We start from the raw sequence: 25,609 nt of genomic DNA on the forward strand, positions 1-25,609 counted from the left end.
GAAACCTGAGAACTTGGGCATGAACCTTTTGTCAGACCCTCACGCCACTGCAGCTGGTTGGGGATATTGTCACTAATATGAGGAGCAGGGGGTTCTGGTCTGGTCTGTGTGTGTGTAATCCGTGCAGAGCTGCGTCATTAGGGCTCCAGACGGATCTGGTATCACTTCAAACAACTCGTGTGCCTCCTCTGCTGAGCGCAGGGCAGCCTGGAATAATGAGCAGGTGCCAGGAGCATGGAGACAGACATGCAACTACAATTTACACGCAGGTAACAAGGCTGCAGCCCGACTCGACTGATGTTCCAAATATCTGGGCCCTGAAAACCAGCAACCCGAGCTGGCTAATAATGAGAAAAGAAAAAAAAAATCATCAAATTATAGTAATAACAACCGGCCACTTACCCAAAATCCTGGTCCATGGATTTAAAGAAGAATTTGTAGCTATTGACGGGTCGGTTGTTGAGGACATTTTTAAAATCCGCTAAAGTGACTTTCTCCGGAGGAACAGACAGCTTGACCAGATAAGGAGTCTCCTCCTCGTCTATGTGATATATTATTTTAGTCTCCGCCATGAGAGACTGAGGGGAGGACAATCATTGACACAGGAAAGGAACAAGGGTTGGCAGCGCAATAAACAGGCCTGCTATGTTACCAGCTACCGGGAGAACAGCATAACCGCGTCCCCTAACAGCGAAAGCGGTGCAGCCCGCGGCGCGCAGTGCGGCTCCGTGTGCCCGACGAACGCGGCGAAAATCCGGACATAATCGCGTTGTGGGTGCCTGTATTCCTGCTACTGTCTGAGGCGCTACGGTGGCTCTCTCGGCACTAAAACAGGAAGGGACAGTCCACATCCTTGCGATATGGAGTTGGGAATATTGCTATTTTTCTAATTGGTTAGACAGTGCTGCCATCTAGTGGCGAGTCTGAGCTGCGTCTTACACAACCCCCTCACCTCACTGTACAGGAAACAAAGAAACGGTCTAATAAAGCGCAAATAAGCTATAGGCACGTCTTTTTATTTATTTATTTTTTTACATAAAAAATAAAGATGCATCACAATAAATAATATATTTTATAAATGAGTTTGTTTTAGTCGTTTTAGTCAAACTGAAACGGTAAAAAGTGATTTTATTCCAGTTAATTTAGATTAGGAGATATTTATTGCAGATTTAATCCACCAGGCTGTTCTGCTTAAAGAAAGTGACATTTTGACTGATAAAATTAAAATAATCTTAAACTAGAAATCTTTAGCAAGACACAGACTATTTTTCTTTTAATTTGACATAATTTGACAGTACATAACATCTCAAACATACAGTAACTTTTACTCAAAAGTATTAAATATAGGTTAAATAATTTTTTTGTTTGTTTTTTAAGGAGGGACTCATTCATATCATGTTCTTGCAGCCTAGAACACATCTAAAACGATTTAAAGATGATTCCTGTAAAGAAATTAGGCTAGTACATTTCTTTAAGCTATTGTGTACTTAGCTTTATTTTACAAAATAATTGTTTTTGCTTTATATATATATATATATATATATATATATATATATATATAGATACAGTTTTAGCCCCTGTTTCAAAAAGTTTGAACCTTTTGATTCAGATTATTATGGTTTACAGCTAAAGACAAATCAAAAAAATCCAGTTTCTGAGAAAATCTAAATATTTTATGACTAAACAAATACTTCTAAAACATCCGGGAGCTTCAGCTGTTCTAAAAACAAAACAGACTCATTATCAAAAACATTTCTGCTTAAAGTTTCTGCTATAAAATATTATATTTAACAAACTCGAATATACCACTGCTTCAAAAAATAAAGGGAACGCTTTAACATTTAAGTAAATACTGAAGTGTTCCCTTTATTTTTTTGAGCAGTATATATTCTATGAGCATGAGTCACATTAAAATTAAACATGCTTTTCATTTTTATTTTTTTATTTTTTTTATTGGTGTGATATCATTTTCTAATTTTAAATGTAATGTTTTCATTCAATTAACAGAAATAAAGGTTTTGAAACATCAGTCTGTGTATGTAGGATCTATATTAGTGTAGCTCAGATTGTCTTCCTCTGGACCATACGGTTCTCTGTGGGACTCAGGCCAGTTTTCCCAGTCAAACCAGTTACTGGTAGTGTTTAGAGTACCAAGCTGTGGCGGAAACTGGAATCAGAATCTCCACGAAGCTTTCCTGTCTAAAATGTTCTAGTCGATTACAGTGTTGATTTTGGACTCGATAAAACTCGGTGGTCAACAGCTGAACTCACACGGCTCCCAAACTTAAACTCTGTCAACTTATGTTACAAATGAAATGAGAAATTCCCTTTAATCTAAAAGTCCTTCGTCTTTTATCTCCGTAGCCCAGGTAAGACGGTTCCAACGTTGTTTCTGATTCAGCAGCAGCTCAATGAATGCACCGTTCAAGTACAATTCCTGGATGTTTGTCTGGAAGAATCGACTCTGGTCACAGGTTACAAATCTTCTTCAGATTCAGCAGATGGGCTTTGCTTTTGCATATGAGTCTTTATCCACCTCACTTTTTTCCTTCCACTCAACTTTCAATTTTTGCTGCTTATCTTTTTTTGACTTAGCTGCTGGAATAGTAGTCTTCCCATGATTGTGTAGTCCATTGCATCACTTTTCTTAATTTAAAAGTCAGTATTATCATTAGTTTTTGTAAAAATAAAAATAAAAAATTTAAAATTAAAATTAACATTTTTTGTTTTGATTTTAATTCCAAGCTCCCTTAATTAATCCGAAGAAAATATTTGTAATGATAGAAAATCTTTATTTCAGAGAAACAGGCACTGAGGTGTGCTAATAATTGGCAGACGGGGATATCGCTTGTGATTTACAATAACAGACACAAATACCTGCACAGTTCATAGAAACTGTAAGCTTGACATGCAGGTTACCTTAATAAAATCAGTGATGTACTAACCAGGTCATGACATTCTACATACTTGAGGCAAACAAGTACAATTTAATCTTTTACTGGAATATTCAGATATTTCCTGAGTTTCCACTGACTGAGCCCTCAGTTCGGACCACTGTTGGTTAGAAAATAAATTTTTCTTTTGAGGAAAAACTTTTAAATGGGAATTTGAGGAAGAAAATAAGTTGGGGTTCTTTATTTGTTCATTAACAAATACCTGGATGATCTTCCCCATGCGCACACAAACCCTCTACAAACTTTCATTTTGGGCCGTATCAAAATTAAAGTTGAATGTTTGTGCCAGAATGTATTGATAAAACCCATTAAACTGTTAATAATTAGCTGTCCGTTCAAGATTTTGTGATTGTTTATGTGTAATTTTGCTATCAAAATCACAGATTTTGTGGCGTTGATTCAGAAATATTTGTGAGGAGTTTTTGTATTTGTGCTTATGTATGAAGTTAAATACGACTTTTTGTTACTCACCTCATCAGTCATGGACTGCAGCTTGACATTGGCTGAGGTAGCAGTGACTTAAACCCAATGTTTTTGGCCATTTTTGAAGAAAATATGCAGTAAAAAATGTGGCTGATTTTGAGTGAATATTTCTGATTGTGAAAAAAAAAAATGGTGGGACTTGATGTAATTTGGAGTCAGGAGGGCCACATAAAAAGCTACAGCGGGCCAGATTTGGCCCCCGGGCCTCGAGATTGACACTAAAACTCACCCAATAACCTCCAAGTTTTAGCAGCTAATATTTTTCACCCTCCACAAAATGTGATTACAGGCCATATTTTGCACCTCAATCTCAAAACGTTGCCATGTCAGAATCAGAACTGAGCTAATTCACCTTGATGCTGCACATATTTGTAAATTATAACAACCAAAAAAGTTATATGTGAAACTAGATGAGCACATTAAGGAAAGAAAACTGCTGCATTTGGAAGAAATATGTGATGTGGTTGACTTAGACTTCCGGAGCTGAACGTTTTTTACCTTCCCAACACACGGGGGCGCTCACTCCCCAGTGTACTGGACAAGCATATATGCTTTAAAAACTCCCAACCAGATACCACCCTGGGCTGAGAACCACACTGCCCATATTAAGGTTAATCACGTTTACATGTCTCAATCATAAACTGACCTTATAGTTTATTTTTATAATAGCTTTTTGGCTTTTGACTCAGCTTGAGGTGTTTAGCTTTAATGTTTTAATTGTTGATTTGTTTTTATGTCTGTTTTATTTTAGCACTTTTGCCAAGAGTGTTACTTTAAAGTGCTTCATAAATAAGACTGAATTGTTTTGTATTGTACAGTTTACATGTTACAGTACATTTGAATTTCTGCAAAAGATTGAAATAAAAAAAATGTAGAAAATAAAAAAAGAGTGATGTGAGAGCATGCATAGCACATATAGCAACAAACTGAATGATTTTAAACAACAACTGAAGAAAAAACATGGACAAAATCTAACTAACCATATAGTTTTGTTGATCAAATTGCAAGCTATACATATATGAGAAAAAAGGGGTAAAAAGTAAAGAGTAAAGCCATTCAAAGTGGAAAAGCTTTGTTTGCTCTTGTTACAGCAGAGGGAGTAATCCTCCTGTGTTTTCTCCTGGATTTCCTGTGTCATTATTACTTTTTTTTTCCTTCTTCCTCTGTCGTTCTTTGCGCCGCCGGTGTTTGCCCTGGACCTGCCAGCAGCATCTTAGAAATGCTCGCTCACTTCCACATCTTCCCATCAAATTCTGCAAGAGAAAGAGGGCAGGCAGCCTTCAGCTTTCTGTGTCTGGTTGTGTTTTCCAGCACTTACATTGAAGAATGCCTCACCCTTATTGCACTCTTTCACCATATCTCTTTCTTTCAGTAGGTTGTTTTTGAATTCTGTGGAGTTGGGAGAAAACACAAGGATAACCAGACAAAAAAAAAAAGCAGATTAGTAGCCAGAAGAAGCCATGTTTGTTTGCTGCTTGAGGATAAATTAGGTTCAGTGTACCTGGATTCAAGGAGTCTTGGTTGTAAGTCCTCATCTCTGTGCAGTCTAATGCTATCTCACCTTCACTGATTATAGTCCCACTGCACACATATAAGGTAGGGCTTTTTCAGCAACAAGGCTATACAAAGTGTTTTACAGGAATTAAAAGGAAATACAAACAAAATAACAAACCAAGGGAAAGAGCAAAAGAAGAAAAGGAATCTAATATTGATCTGAAGTATGTAAACTCCTGTTCAGGGTTGCTAAGTATCCTCTGATCTAATTCCATTTCTGGGTTGGAACAGGAGTCTAAAAATAGTCTAATAATGTTGATCTAAAGTATATAAACTAGATAAACTAGATACCGTATTATTCGAACTATAAGCCGCTACATTTTCCCCAACCATGCGGCTTGTAGCCCGGTGGGGCTTTTCTGTCGATTTTTCTTCAACCACCAGGGGGCGCTTTAGCAGGAAGAGAATCAATGGAAGTCAAAATTGGAAATCAAAGAAGAAAGCGTTGATTTTCATTTAGAAAGTGCTGATTTTCATTTCACGGAGAAATTTCTTCAAACTCCTACCACCTCATCATGGAAACAACACGAAGAAAAAGATGCCGCTTTTAAGTTGAGGGCTATTGATCTGGCAGTACAGGAGGGAAATAGAGCCGCTGCACGTAAACTCGGCGTGAACGAATAAATGGTTCGGCGTTGGAGACGGAGGGCTGCGTCTTTAATAAATCCATCAGGTTTATTAAGGATCCAGCCCTTTGCTGTGTCCTTGTGAAAACCAAGAGCAGCGGAGATGCCAGCGAGTTATATATGTACGTTTCCAGTTTTTTTTTTTTTCAAAAAACGTGTAGGTGCGGCTTATAGCGAGGTGCGCTCTATAGTCTGGAAAATACGGTACTCCTACTCAGAGTTGCTAGATAAGTACAAGTAAGTATCCTCTGGTCTAATTCCTTTTCTGGTTTGGAAGAACCAGAGTCTAAAATGCAGTTGCTAAGGTAGTTTTTCTGGATTCTAAGTTTGGTTTAATCCCTGTCTGTTCTGGGGTGCTAAATAAATGTAAGTACGCATTATCTGGACTTTCTAAATGTGTTCTAAATTTGTAAAAGTAATGAGTACTCCTCAGTTTCTAAGTAATATTAAAAACTAAACGTTGCTGTTCTGGAAGAATCTTTTTTTTCTGGATTCTAAGTTTGTTCTAATTCCTTTTCTAGTTTGCAATAATAGGAGTCTCTCTGCATAACAAAATTAATCCAAGAAGTAGAATATTGGTCTAAATAGAGAGTATTCTACAGTTTCTATAAAAATAAACTGAAGAGTGACTAATCTAATTCCTAATTCCTTTTCTGGGTTAAAAGTGAGTACTCCAGCACTACATAAGCACTCTTATGTAGTGCTTATGTAGCACTACATTTTTATGTTATGTCACTAACATAACATAAAAGGAGAATATTTTAGTATTTAGTAAATAATCATGTCTTACCCGACAGATCTACCCATTTCGTACTCCAACCCTGAAACAAGCAACCAGTGATGAGAATGAAAATGCACGAAATGTTCAGATTAAACATTAAAGCAGAATGAAAGACTGCAGCTAAAAAACAAAGAGATTACCTCTCTTTTTCCGTCGCCTAGTCAACATGATGACAGCGATGACAATGAAAGCCAGCAGCAGGAAGGTTGCCAGGAAGTAGCCAAGGTGCTGCACGAAATAACCCCGTTGTTCAGGGAGGAAGACGTTCACCACGCGGGGGCTGTCCTCTGAAACCTCCTCCGTCTCTGGAGGCAGAAAAAAAGGAGGGAAAAATCGAACAAGGGCCTCTAGTGACGCAACTTTAAGAGATAACAGTTTAAATGATAACAATTTAATGTTAGCATAGCTCAAACTCTAATGCATTCATCAGGATTTTATTTGACAAAACAAATCAGTGCATAAAAATGGTTTGAAAAGATTTTTAGCCAACAAAATTCCGATATGTGCAGCGTGCCTTTATATTCTGACGCCCATAAATAAAATTTCCTTTAAAAGCCACCTAATTAATAAATACAGTTAACATAAGATGAAGGAGAAAGGACTCTACCCAGATGATACCGTAAGTGAAATATGTGCAAAATATTATTTGTGGCAGAAACTAGAGCTGGTTATTATCATGAGCATAACATTCAAACATGGTGGAAGAAGCATTATGCTTGGGGAATGCTTTTCTCCAGCAGGGGAAGGGAAGCTGTTCAGAGCTGATGGAAGATGGATGAAGCTAAATCCAAAACAATTAAAAAAACAAAACAACTTGAGCCTGAAGCAGAGATCAAGACTCTTAACATACAGCAAGATCTATGATGAAATGCTTTAAAAATCAAAGCATATTCAGGTGTTAGGCTCAGTCAACACAGAGCTAAATCCAATTAAAAACATAAGATTTAGGTTTAGCTATTGTGCAAAGAAAAATGAGCAAATATTCCAGTCCAGATGTGCAAAGCTTGTAAAGACACCCTGAAAAAAGCGAAATGTGACTTTTTGAAATATTTACTCAGAATTACTGAACATTTAAAGGAAAAAAGGTTTAAAAGGGTCTGAATACCTTTGGAAAGAAAACGCACTGAATAGTTTTTGTTCCCTCCAGAGAGAAGAGGGAAAGCAGGGAGTTAAATGTCAGAACGGCGTAATGGCTTCCAGGCCCGGTGTCATGCAGCTGCTATTTCTTTCTTCTCCTCAGTAAAAACACAAGACTGACCAGAAAAGAGGAGAAATGTGAGGAAGCCGAGGCAATTTCAGTAATGTGGTCGGCCTGCATGTCTGCATTAGTTTTCCATTCACAGCGATTTTTAAGTCTTCTCGCAAACACCCAGAAATCCAGCTGCTGCGTGAGTGGAAAACGAATCATTCAGCTCAATGCTGGGCAGTAAACAGGCAACAGGATGAAGGCGACTTTGTTTTTGTGATGAAAGCAAATCGTACAGGTGGAGAAGAGAGGGTTTTTATTTTTTCTTTCCTTGAAGGTAGGAAGATGGCTGATTAGAAAACCTCTGGCTTCCAAAACCAGCCAAACGTGAAGGAAAAACAAAACACCTCCACCACCCACTGTTGGAGCTAATTATCAGCTGTCACTGTATAATGTAGCTAATATGCATGCAAATGGAGACAAGTCTGAGGTCAGTGCCTCTCTGGAGAACAACTGACCTGCAGAGAGCCGGAGCCGCCCATTAACATCACCCCGACAGATCAGACGAGCCTGTTCGCGTCAAAGGCTGTTTCACATATGCTGCTCGCAGAAACTCGCTCTCTCCTTTGTTTTTTATGTTGTTTTCTTTTGCTCAGCGGGCCATGAATCATTTGCAAGTCAATGAACCGAAGCAAAGCATCTTCATTTTCAAAGACTGAGATTTGAGCTGAATTGTTGACAGCTTGCAAAATGTTTTCTTTGTGATAAGCAGGACGCGGTCGGTTTGTACTCGACGTGAGCGATTGCAGCGTGAAAAAGAAAAGCTCTCCTGACATTTGTCGTTTGTGATAAAGACGCTCTGAAACCTGGGAGAGAGCAAACCGTTCGAGATTAGATCGACAGTGTGGGAAGAGAGGCTGAACACCTTGTAGAAATTTGGATCCCACGGCTCCACATGTGCATTTCTTTTCCTCTCAGCGTAATTTACAGCGTTATTAAACGGGCTGGCAGCCATTGAAGAGGGGAGGAGGATCTATAGTCTGACATGCATTCAGCCTCGCCTTGTTCTTTCATGTAACAGCTGGCCCAGATGTTGAACAGATGTAGATGGACTTCCTCTGACTGCGAGTAAACATGGCCCTGCCAGACGCCGATACACATCAGCAGAGGCTGCTTGAGAAAGAATAAACAGCAGAGCCGATACCGCACTGGTCTAGACAGAGGGCCGGGACTTTCTGGAAAATTAGGCTAAAGCAGAACAAAAAGGCAAGATATCCCCACCCTAACACCAAAATTACAGCACTTTGCTTGGTCTGCTCCTTCAAGTAAGCGCAGTTAAAATGTGTGAAGCTCCACAAAGCGTTATAAAATATAAAACAGTTGGTGGGGAAATTTACACCACTTCCACTGCAGGCGGTTTAAAGCTTTTGAAGAAAGAAAGGCAAAAGAAACTGATTTAAAAAATCCCACATTAGTGGTCATCAAGCTACAGAAGATTTGCCTCCTTTTCCTTTCACCTCTTTGTTTCTTTCTCACTCGACTCGTCTCTACATTCCTTCAATAGAACCTCCTCCCTCTTTAGCTCAAGCAGAAAAACAGGGAGGACTGAGGAGAAACTTGGCAGGAGCAGAGTCTGAGTTAACTGGCCAACTATGCCTGTAAATATGAAAAACACCCAGAGTAATCAACTCCCTCTGTCCACACTCGTCCCAGGAAGCCAAGAGAGGAAAGCAGGAGCAGTAGATGTCCGAAAAACAAATCTCTGGTCAAACTCTCTTAAGCCTGACTCACTTACTTGGTTCCAGCTCATCGTTCAAGAAGATTCTCGGAGGCGTTGTGGGTTCGCGTGGTAGTGAAGGTCCCACGGTCAGCCTGAAGATGCGCCTCTCGTGCAGACCGCAGTAGTGGTGGTGCAGGTGGCAGGAGTACAGGCCTTTGTCCTCAGGCGTCAGGTCAGAGATGGACAGCGAGAAGTCGCCATACGTGAACGCGTCCTCTGCCACGCTAATTTTGCTCTGGGCAAACAAAGGCCCGTAATCCCGCCGCTCTCCGGAGGCATAGAGGTCCACCAGTCGGTCAGCCTTGTTGGGACGCACCCCGGGGGGCTGGAAGTCCCAGTGCGCCACCTGCTGCTGGTCCTCCTGGAGGCCGTCTCTCCAGAGGGCCCGGCGGTTCACGCAGGGCAGCACGATGGAGCTGCCCAGCAGCACCACCAACACCGTCTTCTCTCCGTCCCAGTAGCGCTTCTCTTTCCGAGCTGGAAGAACCACATCGTTGTGAATCTCAGCTGACAGTTTGAATTATTCTGCCGCGCTGCCAGATGGCCTCACCTGACTTGGTGACGTTGAGCTGGATCTGAATGGACTCGTGAATCTGACAGTAGTGATGGTGCAAGTTGCAAGTATAAACTCCTTTGTCTGTGTTTACAACATCTGAAAGACAAAAAAAAAACACTCAACCAAGGTTTCCCTCTATTTTAAGCCTGGCGGGCCACCAGGCTTTACTTGCAACCCCACCAGGCTAAGCATTGTTTATTTAATTTTGGTTTTTTAAACATTTGCCTCTCAACACTTCATAGTTGGTGTTTAGGTATTGTTAAAGTCTTTCAATAACATATTACCTAGTGATATTTTCCAAATTTCCTGGCAACTTTTAGCATTTTTATTTATAACATGGAAGGCTGCTGGATGACAGCCCTACAGCGCCCCCTACCACCAGGCTTAGCTAGTTAGCAAAACAGTTTTTGAGACAATAATAATAATTTTTAAAAAACAGCAATTTTCCACGTTTCACACTGAAGTTTATGACTGTAAACACAAAATATTTAATGGCTGTTAATACTTTTACGAGGCACTGTAGCGCTACAGAAAACCAAAACAGCCTCACTGTTGATGACGAGCGAGAAGTTTCCGTCGTTGAAAGCCGAGTCCGGGATGGAGACGCGTCCCTTATTGAAGCCGTTATAAACCCTCTGCCGAGCTCCAGGCGACATGTCCAAAACTCGCTCCACCGAATATTCCGGGCTGCTGTGAACGACGTCCCAGTGGACCACCCTCTGACGGTCCTTCAGCCGGTCCTGGGTCCACACCATGCGGGGGCTGTGGCAGGGCAGGACGGCCTTGGAGCCTGCAGGGAGGGTGATGTTCTTGGCCTCCACCACAGCAGGCCTGCTGCTGCTGCTTTGACCCCAAGCTGACACAACGCATCAACACATTTTCATAAATTAATCATAAATTCGTCTTCTATGAAGACATTGCGCAGAAGGATGAATGTTTTACCTTGTGGCAGAAAAATCACAGCAAGAACTGAAAAAAAAGACATGGTGGTTAGATTTTGATGCATTTATTTTATATGTTGTTCTGGGTTCTTTTGGGTCGGCCACTGCCCTCAAAGTGGTTTACTGGAGTAATAGCACCTTAGCAACAGAGGTGGTCCTACCCTGTTTGGCGCCCTGGGCAAACCACCTCCAATTCCTATACTTCAGTCTCTAATAACAAAACATGAGTGCTTTAAAATGGCCACACATTCCAGGGTCTTCAAATAAACCTGTTTACAACATACACATTTTCTCCAATAGAGCTTTAATATCAGTCAAACATTGAATATATAATAAATATGGAGTCTACTGTCATGTTCTGACATGACAGTAGACTTGGATTGTACTCAATATTAACGATTTACTAAATCGGTTATATTTAAATATTGGTTTTACTTTCACTCTAAACAAAATAATCTGCAAACCTCAACTTAAATAACATTGGTCAGCAACCAAAAATTGAGCTTTTTCAATCATTTAAGAGTAATTTTGATTATCTGAATCCAAAAATCACATTGGTTTTGCTCAATCAGGTCAATACACTGAACAATATGAGCATTAAAATGCATATCTCACATAGGTTTGTAACATTTAATTAATACACTGTGATAATGTCACAAAAATGTAATCAATTTAGTCAGAAGATTGGAGTCCTTTAAATCAAATTAGAATAAAAACTTGACCAAAATAGTCCTAATTCTGTTGAAAAAACATAGAAAACTAAGTGTAACTAACCTTGGAAAAATGAACACTCTTGACAAAATATAAGTTATCACATTGAAGAAAACACATAATATAGCTTCACAAACTTCTGTTAGTGTGGAGGAAACTAATTGTTCCACTAACCTGGCGTTACGCCTTCAAGACAATACACAGGGCAAAACAGACCAACTTCTACCGGTGGCGGCCCGCCTGTCAGGCTCTGAGAAGGGCAAATTAAGCCACCTTTGTTTCTCATCTGTCCTTGAATTTCTTTAGTTTGGGGCAAAATTTGTTGTTCTTTGAAACATTTTAGCCTCCTTCACGTTGGATTCAGGCCACAGAGTTGCAGATCAATTTTAATCCAGCTCTCTAATACATGTGAAAATCACAAAAAAGTTTGTATTATGTTTTCCACAGGATGCCGTAACAAACTAATAAATAAAACCTATATTTGACCACTGGTTTTTGTATTTACTCAACTTATCTTTGACTGATATTGGAATTTATGATCCAAAAACCTAAAAAAAAAAAAAAAAATGCATTTTAAGGGAGCAAATACTTTTTCACCACTTTGTGAGGCTCTTTCATCCTTAAAGCTGCAGTACTGCTTTTGGACAAAGGCAGTAAAAACTTTCAGATTCAGCAGATGTGGGTTCAGTTCAAAGTCACAAAAGAGAAAATATAAAAAACAACAGGGTGAAACTAAAATCCCAAAGTGGAGTCACTCAGAAAAACATCCCTAAATATATACAATATACCCTGAAAAATTTTCTTGTTTGTCTTTTCTTCTTCTGGTGACTTTCCTAGGGCTTACTTTCTATTTCTAATCACTCGGTGCTTTTTGGCTGTCTGTTTACTGAAAGGCCAGTGGAGGTGGATGCTGCCAGAGCACACAGAGCCTCTATTCATGGTGGCAGCTGATGGCTCTCTGCAGGGCCGTGATCCTGCAGAGGCTCTAATTCAAGCCACAGCCTGTTCTCCTACGTCCAGGAACCTGACCAAACACCTGTGTTTCCTCTGGACCTCCAGTGAAAACACCAAGCCATAAACCCCCAAGTGCTGTTTCACAGTTTGTGTTGAATGTTCATGTTGGACACGAAGAAGAAGAAAAAAACAGATTGAGTTCTGTGGAACGTCTAAATTGTTCAGTGGATAAATAGCAAGAGGAAATAAACTTTTAATGGTTTGACTTTTGTAAGTAGTTCAAACTCTGTCGTGTGTATATTTTACAACAGTTGAAGATTCTTTGGAAAAAATGACAGCATCTGTTGCGTTGTAATAATTTGTTTTTACATGAAATAGGGGAAAAACACAGAATCAGTCTGATAAAAACCTCTGACCCATTTTTTCCTACAACTTCTACAACACAGACTATTTTTAATGAGTGGCTTGAAAAAAAATCCCAGAGTTCTTAGCTGGCTGAATGATGCATAGTGACACATGCACCTCTCCCACTTCCTGTCAACTGGTTGCTATTTTTCTCAAACTTACAAGAAAAATACATTTTACTATTTTCAAAGAAATATTTCTGGAGAATGGATACAAATAGAATCTAGTCTGACTATAGATTTTTATTTTAGGGTTGAACATATAAAAGTGGCTACAGGATTTTTTTAAAAGTCGGAAAAAGAAAAACAAAGTGCATTGTAAGTATAAAAATCTATGTTTTGTAACATTTTAACAGTTACAGGTATTACATGTTTTGCACTTTAAACTAAAAATGTTCTTCATTTTTTAATTGTATTTAAAACATTAGTTTACTTTAATTTTTGTTACTTTCACAGAAAATTGTATGAATTTTGCAGTAGGTTTGCACCGATTGCAGTTTTCTGGCCGATCTGGTTTTTCTTTTTTGTGTGTGTGGTTTTACTTATTATTACTCTTATTATTTTAACATTATACTTATATTTTTTCTCGTGTTATTTTTCTTTTTCATCAACTTATTCTATTATTATCTTTGTACAGCACTTTGGTGCAGTTTTAAACCTGTTTTTAAAGTGCTAAATAAATAAATTTGACATTGCATTGATCGCCGATTACCGATCTTTAAAAAAGCCTAACCTGCCAATTCCGATTTTGGGCAATACCAATTTTATTTTGTCTGAAATTTTGCTCATTATAGCAAGAAAGTTGCTGAGTTGGCAACAATGGGGTGACAATTTTTAACTGTAATCTTGCAGACATGACCTGGTGGGCCGGTCTGTCGGTCAAACCCATTTTTCACTGGAGAGCAAATCAGGACAGCGGTTGTTTTTTAGTACTTTGCCAAAGAACCGTATTTTTCGGACTAAAAGCCGCTACTTTTTCCCCAAGCTTTGAACATGCGGCTTTTCTGTGGATTTTTCTTCAACCAACGGGGGGCGCTTTAGCAGGAAGTGAATCATTGGAAGTCGCACCGACCCCACATAAAACATCTCATTCTGGAAAACTTTACTGACTTATTTTCTTCCACCGAAGCGTGCAATGCAGACGTTGAAACAAAAGTGCCTCAGCCCCTGTAATTGTCTCTTATAAAACACTGGCATTGACTCATCAGACTGTTTTAGGGCTTAACTACGTGCTACTGCATTACCAGAGATAATAACTGATATTTAGCAAATGGCTGCCGTCACTCGAACCGCATGAAGCAGAATCTTGTAAGGTAAAGAAAAGCGAAGTTGTAAAAATAAACTTGATCTGTAAGCAGAAATGTTGTCATTCTAGAGTTGTGTGAGTGTGTGGGTTACTCATCACGCAGTCACAAGTCTAAGCGTGACAAATGTTTGTCTGCAGAGTCAGCTAAACGTTCAGACACCAACTGAGACATGGTGAGTGAACTGAGGACACAGATGAGTTTTAGAAATGGCATTCAAGGTTCGTTTCATCAAAACATTTCTACCTAACAACATGGATCTGAATGTCTTTTAAAACTTCTTTTATTTCAGCAGTTATATTTAAAAAATGTAATTCATGTTATACAGAGTCATTACATGCAGAGTGATATATTTCAAGTGTTTACTTTCGTAATTATCCCGGATAGCTAGTGTTGATTCAGTTTCTCTTATAATTACAATATTCAGTTAAAACAATTAAGCATATTTTTCCCTTCTCCATTGTAACTCTTGAATTGTCTTTGCTTCACAAATCTCTCAAGGCTGCAGTTATCTGTGTTGCTGGTGCACTTTTTTCTTCCACTCAACTTTCCATCAACATGCTTGGACACTTTGTGAACAGGCGACTTCTTCTGCAATTACTCTTTTTTTCTTTCTGTCTGATGAACAACTGTCAAGTCAGAAGCCTTCACATTAGGCCATAACATAATGCAGTCACATTCAATAAATTATACATGAAATCTTCTGGTTATTCCATCAAATACTGATTTCTGAACTCTTCCTGAGTTAAAACAGCAGTACTGTTGTTTCTAAATGAATATGAACTTGTTTTATTTGCATTATTTGAGGTCCGAAAGCTCTGCATCTTTTTTCTTGTTTTGCCCATTTCTCATTTTCTGTAAATAAATACTAAGAAAATAAAATATCAAATAAAAGAACAATGTTCATTTTACTAAAACACATGCCTGTAAAAAGTAAAATCAGAGAAACAGATCATTTTAAGCATTATCTTAATTTTAAATCCCAATGAGTTTCATTTGTCAGATTAAATATTAATCTACCTTTAAAAATAACTTTAAAGCAGGTATTTAACATACTTTTTATGAAGTCTACACTTATTTTTTAAAATACATATTCTTTTATTGGCCTAATGTAATGTTTTAATTTTAAAAGTCATATTTCCATTAGCTTTGAGTGGAAAATAATCACAACTAACAAAAATAAAGGCTTTTAATTGTTTAATTTTGTGTAATTAATCAATATAACGTGTTTATCTTTGTGATAAAGTTGCTAAAATAAACAAACTTTTCAATAATGTTCTACTTTTTTTAACTTAAAAATATGTTAGTGGTCTTGTGTGATGTTAAGAATGTTGTTTTTCATAAGGTGCAACACTTGAATCTATAGAAATAAATGCACTATTTGATGACACTGTACCACTTCCTTATGATGTGATGTGTGGGCCACTGTAAGCTGGACGGAGTGGGACGAAGGGTGACTGGCCTCCTCAGAGTCTAAACACACTTATTCCTCTTTCCCTGTCATTTGCTGCCTCCAATGACTGCCTGCTTGCAGCTACGGTCCAAATCAAAACAGCAGTTCTCATCTTTTCCATGCCGCTCTGCTGTTTGTGGTCGATCATTAAAACAGACCCGACCATCATAAACATGCTGCGGATGAATCCCCCTCCTCCTGCTCCACGTCGCCCCGGACCCAAAGCGACCCACTCGTGGTGAAAACACTCATTACTGACACGTATAATGACTGGCTGCTGGATTGTGCTGACTCCTGCTCTCAGACCGCAGTTAACTGGAAACACATTGGGCTGAATCCATAAAGCAAAAAAAACACTCAGATCACTGCAAGAGTGCAAAAGCAGGACGAAGCCAGTCGCAGCCGAACAGCCGTACTGAAGGCTGAAGTTTATGTTTTATGAGTAAAAAACTCAAACCTTTTATATTCAGAACGGAAAACCTGAAGAGTTTGTTTCCTGAGACATAAATACATACTTCAGATAGTCTGCAAATTTCAGAAAGTTACATTTCAGACATTTAATACATGAAAAACACAAGGGAGTTAACTAAATAACTTAGGAACTATTTTAATAACTTAACGAAGTTTTATTACATATTTCTCAAATTAAGTTGGTGTTTTTCAGCTCTTTTTACACACAAAATACAGTAAACCTCTTAATACGTCATGAAGTTACAGTAGGTGGCAGTAAAAGTTAAAAACCCAGTTTGTTTATAATGAATCATACAGAAAAAGCATTTTGATTTAGTTTAATTTCCTTCCTGCATTATGGGCTTTTCTCACTGTAAAAACTCCCTCATTTTTCTGCTAGAAAAACAGCAAAAGAAACAACAACAAAAATGGCACCTGCATAACTGCAACAAAAGGGGGAAAAAAGGCAAGAGGCAACTATTGATCAAACCTAAAAAAAAGAGAGAAACTTGCATAAAAACTCAATGTATCTACAAAGTACTAAGACTGACAGTTTAATAATAGATCTTTATCTGGGGGGGGGGGATCAGTGCTTGTGAGGGTTTTATTTTATTACAGTCACCAAGCAAGCATAAAACATGACAGGATTCAGAAAGAACACAGTAAAATATGGTTTTCTATGAGTTGATCTGACCCTCCTGGGAGAAAAACGCCTCAGTGTGTCATTTTCTGCTGCCGTAACCAGCATATTGTTAACCACAAAATACAAGTTTACATGCGGCCCTCTGTGTTGTAGCTGTCATCAGTGTGACTACCCACTTATCAGATTTTATGACTTAATCTCTGATGTTTAGGTTTAAGTGGACAGATATCTAGACAGATAAGCTTTTTCTTTTCTTCGTAACCTGGATTCAATTACAACAAACATTCCTTTGCGACTTTTTTCAAGTTCTACAAGAATAAGAATGATAAAAAAAATAATAACAATAATAATAATTAAAAAAAACAATGGACTTACTCTGCAGGAGATTCATATCTAGGCGCATCTTCTCCTCGGCGCTTGCAGCAGATGTGGCTCCGTCAGAGGTGGTGTTGTTGCGCACATCAGTTGTTAAAACACTAAAGATTTTGCGAAGCTGCAGCAGCTGCATGGGTTCTGTTGTGTTCCTGCAGGCTGAAGCTCCACAAGCTCCACCTTCACCAGGCCATGAAATTCAACACCACACACACACCAACTTTTTAAAAAAGGTAATGAAAACAAAGAAAAGGTGCAAATATGAGTTGTAATTCCCATTTTAAAGACTTGCAAACACATTTATTCTTACATCTCACTTTTTTTCTTTTACACTCTATACAAAATCTTTTTTCCAAGAAAACGTGTGTTTCTTTCCAAAGGCTGTTGAAACATTTGCCCCCAAAGTTTTACAGCTTGTTGTTTGGACTCTGGTTTCTTTTCGCGCATGTTTTTCCATTATACAGTTTTTCCCACATGGAAAAACTTCTCCTCACTTTCCTTCTTCTTCTTCTTTTTTTTTTTTTAAGGTTAAACGAAACTCGCTCGTAGAAGTCCTGAAGAATCTTTGCAGATTTTTCCGAACTCATAAACCCATTATTAAAGGATTATCAAAATGCCTTTTAGACCGAACCACTCAAAGCCAAATTATGTCACGTTCACTTATTTTATGTAACGGCGCAATACCGCCATCTAGTGTACGGCACTAACAGAAATCACAACCTTTGAACCTAAACCACGAACTGCATATTTGATTTGCGGTTTAATTGATACATCGACACAAAATAGCTCATAATTACAGTGGAAGGAAAGTGAGACGGGTTTTCCAAGTCTTTAATGAAAGATTTGTAATCGAATGCCTATAAATAAAGAGTCGCTTCATTTTTAAAACCTCTGAACAAATATAGCTGATCCATGAAGGCCTAAAAAATTAACAGCATCGTGGAAAGCAATTAATTAGACCAATTGGTTACTTACCTGATCTTTATGGTTGAGTGGAAAATGGAAATCCAATGCTGAAAGAAGGCTGTCCCTTTTGAAGCAACCGTAGAAAAATAAAAGATGCTCTGGTTGGCTGAGAGTTAAACTAAATCTTCTGGCCAACATGCAATGCATTATGGGAATGTGGCAGAAACCGACCACTGCCCTAAAGGTGAAACATGAAGCATCATCATCATCATCATCTTCAGCAGGGACAGAGAAGATGTTCAGAGTTGATCTGAATATGGATGGAGATCAAAAAGTCCTGGAAGAAAACCTGCTTGAGGCTGGGTTATACCACAGCATATTAATGTGTCATATTGGCCCAGTCAAAGTACAGATCTAATTCAAGTTAGGAATCGACTCCTTTTTAAAATCAGTTTCATGGATTCTCCCCAATCTGACCATTTTTTTGCAAAGAAGAGTTGGTAAAGCTGGTAGAAGCACGGGATTGACTCGTTTCAGATGAACGGTAATGCATGCCAGGCATTTCAAACTTTTTATTTGTAGAATTATATTTAAAAACTATCAATCACACCACGTTCTGTTCTGGGGATTACTGTGGAGCATTTAGAGATGATGGTGCAAAGCAATGATTTTGAATGAAATCAATAAAATTAGAAACAACCCTCACCATACTCTTCATGAGTCTTAAGAAAAACAGGGTCTTTAGTCAGAGGCTTTTTCAAATTCACTGTAATACAGACTCCTGCAGCAGATTCGTTGTGCCCACAGCCATCACCGTCTACAGTAACTTTGAAGAAATTTGAGTTAACATGAGTTACAACATTTCATCTCCCTTTGGGATCAATAAAATATTTAACATTTTTCTCCCATGCCACCATTATACGTTTGTCATTTCTGGCTGTAAAGTGACAAAATGTGAATAAGTCGAAGGATTCTAAATAATTATTCAAAGTACTGGATGTAGAGAAAGGAACAAAAGAAAAACATTTCGAGTGAAAAGAGTGAGATCTTTATTTAGACGACGTATTTGCAGAACTTAACCGCACCCACAGAGATCGTGACCTTATGACGTGGCGATGAAGAGAGGTGTTCAGGATCAGCCGGTGGGAAGAATGATGCAACACAGACTAAACATTTGATTTCAGTGTTTCTCAGTTCCTTTTGTTTCCTTGTTGTTTAATAAAGATCTTGGGTGTGGCCCAGCCGTCCGGAGCTTTCTTCAGTCCGGCTCTCTTCCATATTCTCTTCAGATCCTCCTCAAATCTTTTCTGCACACAACATAAATAACCAAGCTTATTTGACAAGAGCACACACATAGAATAAGAGAATAGCAGGGTTACCATTTGCTCCTCACCTGCTTTCTTCTCCCCCTGCCCTCCAAAACTTTCCTTTTCAAGAATTTAGTCCGTTTTTGCAGCTTCTTGTACTTATGTCGGTTAATCTTTCGCCGCCGGATCTCTAAAACATTCTTACATCTCATGGGTGTTGCAGAGCCCTCCCCGTCCTCCAAAACAGGCACAGAGATTGGTGGCAGCAGCTTCTCTTGCAGCAGCTCTATGTCTTCCTGCAGCGGCGCTGACTCCAGCAGCGGCGGCAGGGAGTAGCGGAGAGTTAGCCAGCTTTCCAGCGGACTCACTGAAAGCTTCCGCGGCACCAGAGCCTCTTCCAGCTCCGGCTCAAGCTGGACCCATCGCGGAGGACGCGTGTTGTCTGCTGCTGTCGAGTAATTTCTTTGTTTCTGCTGTAGCGATGAGCAGGAAGACGGAAGGCATGTGTTCAGAATGCCTCCTTGAACTTGAACTCCATCTGGGAATTAAAAGAGAAAGAGTCAATCAAGATGGTCGGAAAAAAATTAGAATAACAGTAAAAAAAATTTGCTCTTCTGTTGATACTTACAGGTTGTTCTACTTAATAATCGTGGGACAACTCTCAAGGCAAACATCATCAACAATCAACTAAATAAATTCATCAGTAGTGGGGTGTTTCATCAGAGGTCCTGCAAACAAGTAGATAGAGCTGAATTAGTCACAACTGGATTGCTAAATTAAAGGACAAAGACAGTTAAACGGAGGTAATTAGAAACAATAATGAAATGATCAGTCTTAGTTGTGTCCCTGCTGCATCAAAGTTCATTGAGAAAGCAACCAAAACTTAATCTGATTGATTAGTTTATGAAGAGAGGTTTACCAAATAAAGGCAAGAATATTTTGTTTCCAGCTCTAAAATGTAAGCAAACTATTCTGTCTTAAAACAATGCAAGAGTTATTTGCAGCTGGTTTTGTAGATCAGGGAATGTTGAGTAAAATAATCCAGATTGCGGATAATATATTTCACAGTGACACGAACGTAGCTAAATAAAATTCAGAATATGCATAGACAGTAATGTAAAAATGATCAACCAACAGAATAAAAGAAATTGGAAGTAGAACCAGAGTACATGCACCTCCTTCCAAGCCGAGAAACCATAGCAATAACGACTTTTTTCTTATTTGAAAGGGTGCTTTGCTACTAGCTATGCAGCTAACTGTGGATACGGATTTAAAAATCGTTACGTTGCGGAATATTGCTCAGTAAGAGTAAAAAATTCATATTTTAAACAAAACAACCACACAATTACTGACAATATATGAAATGAAAAAAAAATTACATTACCAAATATTTTCGTGACCGGGTTTCCTTGTCAATGTGACTTAGGAATTCAACTTCCGGTAGGTGTGACATGTGTTTACGACGTTTCCTGTTTCGACTGCAGAACAATGGTTCCGCGAGAACCGATTGACGCAGCCCCTGAATTTGGACTTGAATGAACGGAGGGCACAGATAAATGAAAATTGTCGAAAGCTTCAGTCTCTACCCGAGTCTGAAAAATGACTGATTAGTGATAAACCTTGGAAAATTGGTTGCAATTATAGTGAAAATAATGAACTATAGCTCATTTCCATTTTTGTGGTTTAGGGGAAACAGAAAAACATAACATTTACAAAAGAATATTTATTTATTTATTTATTTATTTATTTATTTATTTCGAACAGACAGAAAAGACAATCAAGAAAAAAGAAAACAAAATAAAATAGAATGAAACAAACGTAATAAAAAAATATAAAATAAAACAAATTATTCTGCCCATGAATATGAATATTTTTATATATATATTGTATTACGCAGTCCGCTGCCAAGCCTTAAATAATCTAATCGACTATCTTGTCACTTATAAGTGGCCAGAATATGAAGTACAGACCTTTTTTTCGTTTCGTTTCTGTTTTAAAATAGTTTTTTTTATTGCATATCTATAGTATTTGAATCTGGAATGTAAGATGGCTGTGGAAGTGGTGTGACTAGAAATGAACCACCTCTTGATTTAGACAATTATTTTGTGGATCTGATGGACATCAACAGTGTCTCAGGGAGAAACACAAATCCATCACCACGCTAAAATGGAGAATGAGTTAAATTGTAGTGTTAAAAAGTTCTTCCTCCAAAATAAATGGAGCATTGAGGACAAAAAACAGATATTTATCCTACACAATTACATGTTTATATGATTAATACTGTCTAAACAGCACAGGTTTTAAGCTACGGAAGTGCATGTGAAAAAAATACATAAAAACATGTCATTCCACTTTAATCAAAACATCTTAAATATTAAATGAAAATAGCGCAATATAGGACAGTACCAAATTACATTAAATTACTATAAGCCTACTAGAAAAGGAAAAGGATTTATGATCAGAAGTATTTTCCCTCTTCAGCTGGTAAGTGTATGATGTGACGACATCAATATCCTATATGTCCATATTTTGATTTATTTGTTTGCATTATTGTGAACCTCCATGGAAACATGTTTCCACTGAGTCATTTGTTCCATCAGCACTTTTATTTTTAATCACGATTACATTAAGTTTCTTTGTGGCTATTTGACTCATGTCTGAAGTCGTCTGCTTCCCCTATTTGGTTCCACATGTGAAACCTGAACTGTCAGAATCCTCCAATTTTATTCTGGAGGAATAAAATTCTCATCGAATCCTTTAATTAAATTAGTTTCTCTTTGGCTTTGTGAAGACTGTGTGTGTATGTGTGTGCGTTTGTAAAAGCAATGTCCAGCAAACTTTAAACTTCTTGGGGTATTTATTTACAGTAAAAACAAGCAAAAACAAAACATTCATTTCATTGGAAATCCTGATGATTTTAACTATTGCCTACACTGGCTTTACTTACACTGTCATTGTGTGATATAAGGCAACTGAAATGGTCAATGGGATGTACAGAGACATTTTCCCTTTTACAGTCTGAAAACCTTTAAAAATCTACAAAACTGTCAAAATAAAATCTGAAATCAAGAATGTACATGACATAAAACAACAGTAAATATTCAACTTGGCAGTAAACTTATGGTGTTGCTCCTCCCAGTTTAAAATCCACCAGCTATAAATATATGTACTCCTGTTAAATTTATATATATGTACACACAACCAGTAGCTTAATTTGGATTTAGTCACTTTTAAAGCAAATAAATATACATGGTTTGATCATATTTGCATTGCAAACTTACTGCACTGAACAAGGTTAGAGCCCTGAAACAAGCCAGGCGCCACAGGTAAAGACTACAATTACACCAAAGCAACATATACAAGCTGAATGACAAGACGCTGAGTGTTATCACCAGAGAGGAACCGTGTAACGCACACTTCACCAGGAACCGTGGACAAAATTAAAACATGGTTAGAGAAAGACGGGAGTAAGAAAATAACATTGCTATGACTACATTGGTACATCGGCTGACCATACAGGCAGTGACTTATTACTACAGGCAATGCAACCAATTCTTCAGTTCCTCGAATCAAGTTTGATTATTATTTAATCTAATACAACTGACGTAGTTTGGTAGATGAGAACGTGGCAAATATTGAGGTAACATAAACTTAAAGGCCAAGAAAACTTTGAGTATCAGTCGAGATTCTTCTTTCCAGTAAACTTTAATTGTTTGTTAAATGTGCTTAATTTGGAGAAAGTAGATAGAAAGTGTCTTAGTGCAGCAATCATGTTCTTCTCTTTGGATTTCACACAAGTAAACTTTTCTGATGCACATTACGTGCTAAATCCTTCAGAATTTATATTGGAGATCGTTATTAAGCTAAAAACCTTAAAGGGCAAATGTCATCATACTCCAACACCAGAAAAGCATAAATAAATAAATACAATTTGCGCTTATATTCCTTTACATAAATTGGTGGAAACAATGAGATAAGAACTAATATTTTCCAAAACAATTGTCTATTTAGTAGATTTCTCAATGTAATTTAAATGCTAAAAAATTAGCTGAATAATTGCCATTGTGATGATAACATGCTTATTTATAGTTTTGGTTGTGTGTGGTTTTTATTTACGTCTTATTGTTTTCAGTTGTGTTTTATTTTGGATATTTAAAATCTTGTTCCAGTGTGAAATGTCCTGATCAAAATCAAAGCTTATTGACTTCTCAGAGGGTGAACTTGCATTATTATCATTATTTTCTTTATTATCTGTAAAACAACAATATAATCATTTATCGCAATAATATCTGCGACAATTTATCGTCTAGAAAAACTTGTCTTTGTGTCCGTTGTGTTCAGAGTCGAACACGTAATGTCGTTACCCTTTTGCAACTTGCATTCTTGGTTATCATTTTCCTTTTTTCAAATCTTTAAATGTTGCTCCGCTTCCAAAATGGAAATGAATCTTTTGCCATTGTGAAACAAAACGTCTAATTTTAAGAGGTGAAATTTTAAATATGATGATACATGCCCTTTAAACTGTCTTTATCTTTAGGCTGCAGGTTTCCTCACGATGACAGCTCGGAGCACAGTCTGTACCTTTCACAGCCAGAACGCCATGACTTCAACAAGACAACTACACTAAAGTGACATTTTCACAGATAAAACATTTACATTTGCAGATAAAATGTGCACTTCTACAACAAAGGCCAGGAAAAATAAAAAATAAAAAAAAAGTACAACCAGGCAACGGATGTGGGAACAGGCAAAGAGATGAGTGGAAGGAAACGAAGGATGTAAAAATCTGGCCCCTTTTTGTGCGTAACCCTTCCTAGTGTCCTCTGGGTTTCTGGATGCATGTCGTCCCTGAGCAGCCAACTGCAGGCTCCAGCCGATAGTCCTCCCTCATCTTCATCATCGTTCTCCTTCTCTTCACCCGTCATGTCAAATGCATGGTTCTCAGAAGGAGTGAGACATATGGGACTGCTTTCGGGAGAAAACAGGTAACTGGTTACAACTCACAAGCAGCAACATTTGATCACTTTTATTTTCATACAGGATGTCTTTTCCATTTGGTCATAGTAAAGGGTGCTGAATGAAATAAGTCCTACCTGAAGATGGAGATTCAGGATATAATCAGGTGGGCAGGGCTAACAGTTCTGCACAAAAAGAAGCACAAATAATCAAATAAAAGACTAATAAATATTAAAAAAAACGTGCAGAAATTTGGAGGTGGAAAATATAAAATAACTGCAGGTGACTCACTGATGACTGATGGTCATGTGATCGTTCCAGTTTGATCCGAATGTCAGCAGCTTTCCCTCGATCAGATTTACCGGGTCCTGAGGGACAAGACAGCAGAGGAAGTACAATCAACATTAGAGACTGCTTTTTGTCGCAATGCAACAATAAACTTTAACGTATTTTGCTGAAGTTTTATGTGATTGGACAATACAAAGTGGAAAATGATGTATAGTGATGTATCCAGCCAGTACGTTCTGATTGGGTTTCCTGTTGGGCCACGGCTCATGAATCAAACATGTGAATCAGACGTGATTCACATCACGTGATTCACATTCACATCAGATGTCAGATGTCGCTGACATCTGACCTATTGGTTGGTAATTCACTAAGCGGTATTAGAGTAAAAGTAGATATGTAAACAAATAATCAATTAAATTAACCCTTTCATGCATGAATTATGATCCTTTATGTCACAATTTTTTTTAAAACTGTTTTTGATTTTTTTTAAGGCTTAAAAAAGGTGGGAAAAATGTTTTGTTAAAAATTTTTATATTTTTTTCTAGGTGGTCAGTTGCAATTTTCTCCAAATACAAAGGTGTTATTTGGAAATACATCCGTAGTATTAGTCTTTTGGGGGTTACTTGATGTCACCATATATACTTTTTTATATGTAAGAGTCATCTACTGTAGAAGCAGGAACCGGGTAGTCCTGAGTTGCTTTTTCGTCTGTCGGCCATATTGGATTTAACAAAAATGTTCTTGCACTTGCATTGAATGGCCAGTAGTTGATAGTTGATTGTATGATGCCCTTTGTCCACTTCAGTGGTTTGTGTGCATTTCTAACATAAAAATCCACCAGATAGCTGTTCACTGCAGTGACCATTATGCATGAAATGGTTAAAATGCATACACCTTTTGCTTTGCTTTGTATTAGTCTGTCACAAAATGATCAAAAAATGATCGCTCTTATGTTATTTATAATAGACTACAAAATGTTTTCCTCGCATTTCATCCACTA

At 37.9% G+C, this 25,609-nt stretch overlaps 4 protein-coding genes across 18 annotated transcripts in view; all 4 read right to left on the minus strand.

Moving 5' to 3' along the window:
• LOC103467690 (segment polarity protein dishevelled homolog DVL-1) overlaps nt 1–914 on the minus strand; it is a 34,524-nt gene extending 33,610 nt beyond the window's left edge. For 2 of the 4 annotated variants that reach the window (XR_014088261.1, XM_081609167.1), the window contains exon 1: nt 403–913. Coding sequence is in view for 3 of the 4 variants with exons in the window: in XM_081609167.1 (XP_081465293.1) it covers nt 403–572 (170 nt within the window). In the remaining variant the exon portion in view is untranslated. Of the gene's footprint in view, nt 1–402 lie in introns of all 4 variants that reach the window. The other 2 variants (XM_081609165.1, XM_081609164.1) reach the window with 1 other exon arrangement.
• A 1,857-nt stretch (nt 915–2,771) lies between these two features.
• On the minus strand, nt 2,772–17,312 carry LOC103467692 (matrix remodeling-associated protein 8). The gene is made up of 10 exons (XM_008414306.2): nt 17,156–17,312; nt 10,863–10,889; nt 10,471–10,776; nt 9,915–10,016; nt 9,380–9,841; nt 6,539–6,703; nt 6,408–6,438; nt 4,939–5,018; nt 4,773–4,826; nt 2,772–4,690 (listed from the first exon to the last, which is right to left on the minus strand). Exons 1-10 carry the CDS (start codon nt 17,286–17,288, stop codon nt 4,665–4,667), a joined length of 1,386 nt encoding a protein of 461 aa, XP_008412528.2. The 5' UTR covers nt 17,289–17,312; the 3' UTR covers nt 2,772–4,664.
• A 1,771-nt stretch (nt 17,313–19,083) lies between these two features.
• Nucleotides 19,084–20,902, minus strand: aurkaip1 (aurora kinase A interacting protein 1). The gene is made up of 4 exons (XM_008414307.2): nt 20,750–20,902; nt 19,994–20,093; nt 19,452–19,903; nt 19,084–19,365 (listed from the first exon to the last, which is right to left on the minus strand). The coding sequence occupies exons 2-4, from the start codon at nt 20,040–20,042 to the stop codon at nt 19,249–19,251; spliced, it is 618 nt and encodes a 205-aa protein (XP_008412529.2). The 5' UTR covers nt 20,043–20,093; nt 20,750–20,902; the 3' UTR covers nt 19,084–19,248.
• A 1,301-nt stretch (nt 20,903–22,203) lies between these two features.
• Nucleotides 22,204–25,609, minus strand: part of rap1gapa (RAP1 GTPase activating protein a) — a 65,717-nt gene continuing 62,311 nt past the window's right edge. For 11 of the 12 annotated variants that reach the window (XM_081609170.1, XM_081609171.1, XM_081609172.1 and 8 more), the window contains 3 exons: nt 24,613–24,689; nt 24,459–24,506; nt 22,204–24,330 (listed from right to left, as the gene is read on the minus strand). In XM_081609170.1, coding sequence (XP_081465296.1) covers nt 24,498–24,506; nt 24,613–24,689 — 86 coding nt within the window. In that variant the 3' untranslated portion in view covers nt 22,204–24,330; nt 24,459–24,497. Of the gene's footprint in view, nt 24,334–24,458; nt 24,507–24,612; nt 24,690–25,609 lie in introns of all 12 variants that reach the window. The other variant, XM_081609169.1, reaches the window with a different exon arrangement.

This window comes from Poecilia reticulata, chromosome 7, assembly GCF_904066995.2.
Source record: "Poecilia reticulata chromosome 7, P_reticulata-male-v2, whole genome shotgun sequence".
Classification (NCBI taxonomy): domain Eukaryota; kingdom Metazoa; phylum Chordata; class Actinopteri; order Cyprinodontiformes; family Poeciliidae; genus Poecilia; species Poecilia reticulata.

Bases quoted from the DNA above. Each gene is read 5' to 3' on its own strand.
- LOC103467692 (XM_008414306.2), bottom strand. From the start codon at position 17,288: ATGCAGCTGCTGCAGCTTCGCAAAATCTTTAGTGTTTTAACAACTGAT. The intron at 9,842-9,914 runs GTGAGGCCATCT...TGGTTCTTCCAG, and splicing joins GCTCAACGTCACCAAGTCAG to CTCGGAAAGAGAAGCGCTAC. The intron at 5,019-6,407 runs GTAAGACATGAT...ATATGTGTGCAG, and splicing joins GAAATGGGTAGATCTGTCGG to TGGGACTATAATCAGTGAAG.
- aurkaip1 (XM_008414307.2), bottom strand. From the start codon at position 20,042: ATGATGTTTGCCTTGAGAGTTGTCCCACGATTATTAAGTAGAACAACC. The intron at 19,904-19,993 runs GTAAGTATCAAC...TTTAATTCCCAG, and splicing joins ATTATTAAGTAGAACAACCT to ATGGAGTTCAAGTTCAAGGA. The intron at 19,366-19,451 runs GTGAGGAGCAAA...TGTTGTGTGCAG, and splicing joins GCAGGGGGAGAAGAAAGCAG to AAAAGATTTGAGGAGGATCT.